The 7,735-nt window shown below is 41.2% G+C and overlaps 1 protein-coding gene across 2 annotated transcripts; it reads right to left on the bottom strand.

Annotated features, from left to right (window-relative positions):
• Positions 1-463: 463 nt before the first annotated feature.
• On the bottom strand, positions 464-7,346 carry mis18bp1 (MIS18 binding protein 1). 2 transcript variants are annotated; one of them, XM_020590933.1, is made up of 16 exons: positions 6,311-7,346; positions 6,061-6,198; positions 5,675-5,931; positions 5,363-5,436; positions 5,091-5,212; positions 4,855-4,945; positions 4,540-4,658; positions 3,742-3,899; positions 3,551-3,620; positions 2,751-3,468; positions 2,477-2,646; positions 1,940-1,986; positions 1,596-1,744; positions 1,421-1,517; positions 1,264-1,318; positions 464-921 (listed from the first exon to the last, which is right to left on the bottom strand). In XM_020590933.1, the coding sequence occupies exons 1-16, from the start codon at positions 7,170-7,172 to the stop codon at positions 821-823; spliced, it is 3,228 nt and encodes a 1,075-aa protein (XP_020446589.1). In that variant the 5' UTR covers positions 7,173-7,346; the 3' UTR covers positions 464-820. The 2 variants fall into 2 exon arrangements, with proteins under 2 accessions (XP_020446589.1, XP_020446588.1); XM_020590932.1 differs by having other exon boundaries at positions 465-921; positions 1,856-1,986; positions 6,311-7,345.
• Between the last annotated feature and the right edge of the window lie 389 nt (positions 7,347-7,735).

Raw genomic sequence — 7,735 nt, 5'->3', positions numbered from 1 at the left:
TCCCCCGGTTGCAGCTCCGCCAGCGCGGCTAGCTCGTCCATTCATCTCGGGAGGGGAGCGGACCGATGGCGAACATGGCCCATATCACAGTTTCCTCCCCCAGCCCCGCAGTCCCACATCTCCCGTCGCACCACCTCGCATCCCCGTGGAAAATCCCCAGCAGTCACCACAAGGATCTCGGAAGGATTGCTGGCATTGATGGCTGACTGTTGGCAAACAGGGTCCTCCCTAGGCAGACTCAAAACCTCGTAAAAAGTATAAAAACATAATGCAAACACAAAAAAACTTGTATTCCTGGTAGCCCAACTCCCCAAAAGTTTACAGGAAAGCGACATAAGCAACACAGAAACCCAAGAAAACACAAAAAAAACAAAAAAACAAAGAGCGGCTGCTGCCGCTCCGCGCGGAAACGCGATTTATGAATTTATTAATGGTTAATGTTTATTAAAAGAAAGGTTATAGCTGACCTTTGGGATTTGAACTAAAAAAAAATCATTTACAGAAATGTCAGAAACAAGTCTGTTTCTGACAGGATGTAAAACAATTATGAAATTAAGTGCAATTTCACAGCCGGTAAAAATGTCTCAGCGCAAAAATGCATTTAATTTTTATACAGCGCATTTCAGATCGTTTAAAAACTTTACAACAATTACTTCTTTCACACAAATGTGCACTTACATATAAAAAAAACCTTCACAATCCCACCTTACATGTAAATGACCAGAAAGCAAAACTGCACCAGTTTTATTGTTCACATTTGATGAGGTCAAGTCCGTCCACTGATTTTAAATCATGTGAATAACTGCAGCTCTAACTTTAATCAGTCATCATGAGTGAAATAGAAATCCTCCTCCTCTTCACTGTCAGACAGTTGTCTGTCGTCATCTTGGAACATCTCCCAAACGACAAAGGTATCATTTTCTAGGGGGGACCAGAAAAAACATGTTCAGCAACAAGACTTGTATAAAAAAAAGAAAAAAAAAGAAATATCAATGTAGCAAAAACTGTTTTCGGCTATAGAAATGCTTTCTATTAATTTCAAAAAACCTGCTCTAAACACAAGGGTGGACAAAAATATAAGCAATTTACAATCTAATAAATCTGCAGCTAATACAGGGCACAGCCTCAGTGTTGAACAAAAAAAACTAACTTCAAATTGGTATTTAAATGTACAAGGTTTCATTTATTTTGGCCTGCCTGTGATCGTGATTCGTTTTTAACACTGCCACAACACAGGTGTAGCACACTGACTAGGAAACTTGCCTGTATTAACACATCTTCTCATTTCTCGTTTAATTGATGGCGTGGGTCCAAAACTCTGAAAGAAACAAAGAATAAAGAATACAGCGGATTATAAAACAATAAACCATGTGCTTCAAGACAACAAAGGTCTCTGGCATGAACCCATATAAATTAGTACCTTTGAAGATGGAGCTGGTTTGTATGGTTTGCAGACATTAAACCGCCTCTGTTTTGTCCTCTTCTGCAACTGAAAGACCATCTTGTCGCCATTGTTCCTTCAAAATCAAGGAGGAAAAGTAAATTATTTTACTGCAATCAACTCTTACAAGCAAGAATGCAGAAGTCAATATCACCTATTTGGGGAGCCCATCATGCCAGGAGTAATAGCCAGACACTGAGGAGTCTTTGCTTCAGGAAAAACTTTCGACAGGGGGGTCACGGGAGAGTCTTCCTCAGCCGACAGCGTGAAGCCAGGGCTTTCACTCGGACACATGGAGGGGATCTATCCATCCAGACATACACAAGAGGAACAGTAAGAGACACATTTTGCATAGTGCAATATTCACTAGATGCAGCCAACTTGTGCAAAATACAAAAACGGAAAAAGACAAACCCTAAACTGTTCATTCTGCATGTGTGTGGAGCTGAAAATGTCATCAACATCTTCTTTGGGCATAGTTTCCAAGAACTGACGCACCTGCTGCTTCCTCTTTAAGGTTCCCACTCCAGCAGATATCAGAGGAACTGGGCATAAATTATAGCTTGTCAGATCGCTGTAAATATCTGTGTTCAGTCTTTTACAAAACATCTAGATCTTTTTTAGTTTTTTTAAAGAGAAAATAATAGATTACCCAGACAAGAACAAATCACATTAAAAAACACCAACTTAACATTTACATTAGAATTATGAATGTAAAAAAAAAGACCAAATGATTCAACAATTAATCAAGAAAAGGTTCATCTGTACTGAAAAGTCACTAGCTGTACCCCTGAAATTGTCAACAGGAAGCAAATATATTACAGCATCACTTACAATACAACACAACAGCACCACAATAACTACCTTTGTAGGTTTATATGTTTGTCAAGAAAATGACAATTTCACCCTGTGTCTTCAAACTACAGTTTGTGTTGTATTGAACTGTGCTAAACTATAAAGTGTTTCTGCTATTCTGTCCTCTCCATTGACAAACAACCGGCAAAGTCTACATACCAAACAGTAATCGTTCTCTACCTGGATCCTTTGGTGCTTCCACCTTTTCCTTTTTGGATTTCTTGGTTTTCTTAGCAGTAGTCTCTGATGTTCCTCGGGATGTGAGGCACTCTTCTGCAGAATGTGTTCCTACCATTTCTGCCCCCTTAGCCCTGTAATCTGTCATGCTCTTAAGATTATAGGGCACAGCCCTGGAAAACAAATGCACATCCATACATCAGTGGGTCACGTGGTTACGCTTCAGAAATACATTCCTCCAACTCGGCAAAAATCTTTTTTGGATAAGAAAGCTTACTCTTGTAGTTTCATGAGTTCTGCCTCGGTCCGCTTGTCCTTCTTTTGCTCTTGTGTAGCCACTGTCCTGGTATTAATTGGCTTGCGTTTCAAGCTAGATTGCGGTGACTTAGGTAAAAGTGTTATGGATGATGATGTTTTGCTGCTTTTTCTCTGTGTTTGTGCAGCATCAATATTTTTGGCTTCTCTGGTTCTTTTGCTCCATCCCTTCACGTTCTTCTCAGAGGACTCTGATGACTGACTAGATGGAGAAACTTGTCTTATCTGTGACTTGTTAAGAATCTCCCCTCTTCTCATCCTGAACTCACTTTTCCTTTGTTTCGCCCTGTTAATGAAAAACTCATCATCGGATGATTCTTGCTGTAATGATTTATCGTTAACAGTGAGAGATTCTGGGGATGCTACGACAGTCTGTCTCCTCTCTTTCACATGTGCCTGTTTTTTTGACTTTTTTGCTGAGGACTTTTTAGGCTCCCTTTGCTTTTGAGGAACTGTGTCCACATACAACATCCTCTCTGAAGCTGGATGCATTCGGCTATGCATTGTTCTTCCAGACCACTCTTGAGAGCTGCTAATTGTCTCCACAGCAGGTTCAGGTGAATTAGAGGACTCCTCTTTAGGGATAGCCTTGACTTTGTTACATCTACGAAGTGAAGCCTTAACTTTCCTCACTGGTACAGAAGCCTCTTCTTCACTGGCTGATTCGTACTGCTTACGGTCTGGAAACACAATGGACAGTTTGACTGCATGTGACAACTTCTCTCACAGTGCTAAATCTGCAGCACCTCAAGTTATTTTTACCTTCACTGCAGGGTAGGAACACACAGACAGGTTTCTGTGACATCCTCGCAGACACTGTTGTGTTGACCTCCTGTGAGAAATTGTCAGAATTATCATTTGGTTGCACATAGTCAAAACAACTGGCCCTAAATAATAAAAGCATGGTGTGAATTTTTATATAATCTATATGCACTCTACTATAGGGTGCTTACAGGGATGCAGGTGGAGGTATTGTAACATTCATGGATGGTAACATTCATGTGGGCATCCAGAATGACTCTTCCCCCTTTCCAATACTCGAGAGGTGGCTTGATCACCCGCCCACTCCGAGACACTTTTGTAGCAGGGAAGGCAGGAGGACAGGTATCAGCTAGAGGGAACAAACAGGGGAAATTTAGCCCCTTTTCCACTGACTTGTACCAGCCCGATTCGACTTATTTGTTATTTATTTAGTACATGGTAATAATTTTGGTATCACCTCCACTGAGGTTCCAAGTGAGCTGAGGCGATACCAAACTGACATGAAAACACTGAAGACTACCAATTGCTCAGAGAAATTTGTCATTTCAACACAGTGACCTTGCCACCGATAAACCTGGATGTTTACATGTGATGACACTAGTCGCTCGTTCTTCATTCATTTATGATAGCAGCTGCCACTTCTCTTTCATGAATGTTACAGAGGTTAAAATATATGGTGACATAGCTCTCGAGCCTCTGTTACTATATAGCAATTAATTACATGAACCACCACATCATACATCCCATCACATAGTCCAGAAGTTACTGAATGTGATAATATGAGCACAATGGCTACAGCTATGCCTGCTAAGTAAAGCTATGTAGCTAGCTGGCACGTTACTGCAGTACCAAAAGCAAGTAGAGTTGAGTTGAGCCAGTACCAGGTTGTGGAAAAGGGGCTTTAATCTACAAGTGAACAAACCATTTACAAACTTTATTGCACATCCTTTACCCAGTGAATGATGGAGGTAGGAGGTCACTAAACTTACGTGTCTTGAAAGGCTTTTGCCTGTGCTGTGTTACAGAGAGGTTGATGGAGGATGCCTCAGATTTTGTCCTGGCTTTGATGGTGCCCCTATCACGGTTCCTCTCAGTTTTTCTGCTTGTGCTGATGCAACAAAACAAAATACAGCTCTTAAAAAAAAAAGTTTAAATAAATTATTGGCGAGTATAATTTTTGACCAGTCAAAGATCACTTCATCTCATGCTTAAATTATTTAACATCCCCAGCAAAAACTTAAAAAATCCTTTATCTGCAGCCCCCCTCTTTGTAGATTGTCTTGGAGTGAAATAAACATTCTTACTCTCTTGACTCTGAAAGAAACTTCTCATAAAGTGACTTCCAGTTCACAGGAAAACCATAAGCAAATCTCCTCAAAAACCACTTGGAAAAGTCTGTGGGCAAAAGGTGAGAGATAAAATTAAAATAAGTTATGCAATATTTAATTTGCATAAATCTGTGTGCAATGTTGCTTTTTTCTATATCAACTCCTGTCTCTCAAAATGAAACATATTCTCCTAAACTACTGAAATGACCTACCAGACTGAACATGCAAGTTCATCTTGCCAACCAAAACATAAACCGTGCCAGACACAGTCTTCACTACATAATTAGACACCCTTTCCGCAACGAGGTTAGTCTTCCATGGTATGTTTTTCTCACTGGTTGGAGGGAAGAAAAAACTAGAGTTGCATGAACATGTCTGTGTAATAGGATAGCAGCTGGTTAAGCAATCAAAAAAAAAAGAAATTTTAATTGTATTGTGTTCTTCTCAAAATCTTCACATCATATAGTCAAATATCAACACTTACCTGTGAATTCCATCAACAAACAGGCCCTTACTACTTTTCCTCAGGTACCACTTTTTGAGATAAATCACATTCTCCTGCCAAAGTGGAAAACAAAAGCCCACTGAGGATCAACAGCCATAAATGTTCACAAGTAGACAAAAAAGAAAACCCAAGTTGACAATCACTTAACACTTGATCTAAAACGTGTCTTCAAATCCTACCGTATCCAACACTTGAACTGATCAGTGTCTTTTTATTTTACCTGACTCATACTGTCACCTCGTTTATCAAATATTTTAAGTGGTATTTCTTTTTAAACAGGTTTCTACTCACATTTGGGAATTTTGCACACTGGGACAATTTGTTGCGCGTGAACACAGGCTCGTGTTTCTTTGGGATGGAAATCTCTGGTGAATTGAGCAAGAGCGGGTCTTCGTACAAAACAGGTTGTGACGGCACAGCGGGGATGGGAACATCCTCAGAGGGAACTGACGGGCTGTCAGGTGGCTCGAGTCTGGAGTGGCTGTCAGGAAGCTCACTTTTATTGTGAGCTGTGGAGAGCTGCCTGTCTCTGTGCTTAGGGCAATTACCTATGGAAACACTGTTAGTGATAAACACAACTTGTGCACAGCATGCAATATACAAACCTGACACAGAAGAAAACAAAACATTACATTACTCTGCTACAGACAAATCTTGCCACTTCATTATACACTCACCCCCATCAAAACGTTCCCTCGTGCTGCTGCTGACTTGATCAACTTTGTGCTGCTCTCGTTTATGTTCCCTCTCCTTCATAAAAGCAAACATCTTAGCTAGACTCATTGGAGGAGGTCTTTCCAGAACAACAAAGCAACCTGTTTAAAACAGCAAAAACATGAACATCAAAAAGGCATCAGTCACTGTTTCCCCCTAAACAATGACACCAGAAAGAGTTTCACTTAGAGCAAAGCAGCAATAAAATCTCACGGTTCTCTGCAACAGATCTTGGTGGTGGGGACATGGGTTCGTGAGTGAACTGGGTCATTTCTGACCCATCAACGGGGAATCCTCTAACATCACCCAGATCATCATCCATGCAAGTACTGTGGGTGTTATTCCTCTGTTGTTGTTGATTTGTGTGTTCAGTGCTGACCACCTTTGTACTGTTGCTGACTTTATCAAACTCCTGCTGCTCCCATGTTCTCTTCCTTAATCTGTTTTTTATCGGGGTATACAGTTTGGCTGGAGACATCAGTTTGTTGGGAGAAGCACATTCCTCCTCAGTCCTTACACAGTCATCTTCTGCCAGCTGGCTTTTCGTCGGAGCCCTGCTGAAAGCATACATGTCTCGGATCTGAGGTGGCTCTGGGTGGAGCTGCTCTCTGTTGACCTGGGAGAGGTGATGGGACACGGCTGCTGATTCCAGAAAAGCTTTCTTTGTTGGCGTGTGTTCATTTCTTGACATTACACCATGTATCCTTTCAGTCACAGGAGGCGTTTCCGTAGCGTGCTTGCTCCTAATGTCTGACAACGAGTACCCGGTTTTCCGAGGACTCGATATTGGCGAGAGGGTCAAAGCCCGCACTTCACTGGTAACGTTACAAGAAGCAAACCTGTGATTTTCCTTGTGTTCATCGGTCACACAGAAATGCTTTGCTCTATTCCTCTGCGAGTTAAAAGGCGCTCCATGTTTCTCTCCACCCTTACACGGTGAATCGTTGTCTGTAAAAACATCCTCCTTCACGCACATCGCTTCTCTCTGAACTTTGGATTTTAGCTTGGCAAACACCTTAGCAGGAGACTCATGCTTTGGTTTCGCGTGTTGTAATAAATGCTTATACGACGCCATAGCTTTGGTGAGAACGTTAACAGATTATTATACATCCGGTGTGTATTAGCAACTAACTTTAGCTAGTTAGCCCGCAAAAATTCAAACTCCACGTCTCTGCTGCCTTTGGCTAGAAGTCTGTGACGTACTGCCAAAACAGATGCGTCATTTCCGGTGGAGTAGTTCGAGGAACCTGGGACACGGCTGAATTAATGTTAGTAGAGTGTAATATCTGTAAGGAATGCTATTTTTGCATTGTATGAGAGACTGTGAAATGCAGTTTTTGTGTTTTCCTTTTTGTTTATTAACAAAATAGCAGTAGACTGATTTACTCCAGTAGGCCTACATTTAGTTTATTGCCGGGCAGACACGGTACGACTTTTAAACTCGTTTTTAATCGGACGGTATTCCCGCACGGCCTGAATCCATGACTTCTTTGCTCACGTTGTATATTCGCTCACTCTGGCGTGAAATGAGGACTCACACACTGCGATTTTTATTGATCAATAGCCTATGTTTACTTCTGTTATTAAGTGCATTTTAATACGTTTTACCTTAACTAGTTAAAGGTTTGGATGCAGGCA

This window comes from Monopterus albus, unplaced genomic scaffold (assembly GCF_001952655.1).
Source record: "Monopterus albus unplaced genomic scaffold, M_albus_1.0 scaffold13.1, whole genome shotgun sequence".
Taxonomy (NCBI): Eukaryota; Metazoa; Chordata; class Actinopteri; order Synbranchiformes; family Synbranchidae; genus Monopterus; species Monopterus albus.
The sequence above is the reverse complement of the archived record's forward strand: the minus strand, read 5'-3'. Positions and strand labels throughout refer to the sequence as shown.

Excerpts from the sequence above, each read along its gene's own strand:
- mis18bp1 (XM_020590932.1), bottom strand. The coding sequence starts at position 7,172 with ATGGCGTCGTATAAGCATTTATTACAACACGCGAAACCAAAGCATGAG. Across the intron at positions 5,932-6,060 it reads GAGGGAACGTTTTGATGGGG|GTAATTGCCCTAAGCACAGA; the intron begins GTGAGTGTATAA and ends GTGTTTCCATAG. Across the intron at positions 1,987-2,476 it reads GGAAGCACCAAAGGATCCAG|TTCCTCTGATATCTGCTGGA; the intron begins GTAGAGAACGAT and ends ATTTATGCCCAG.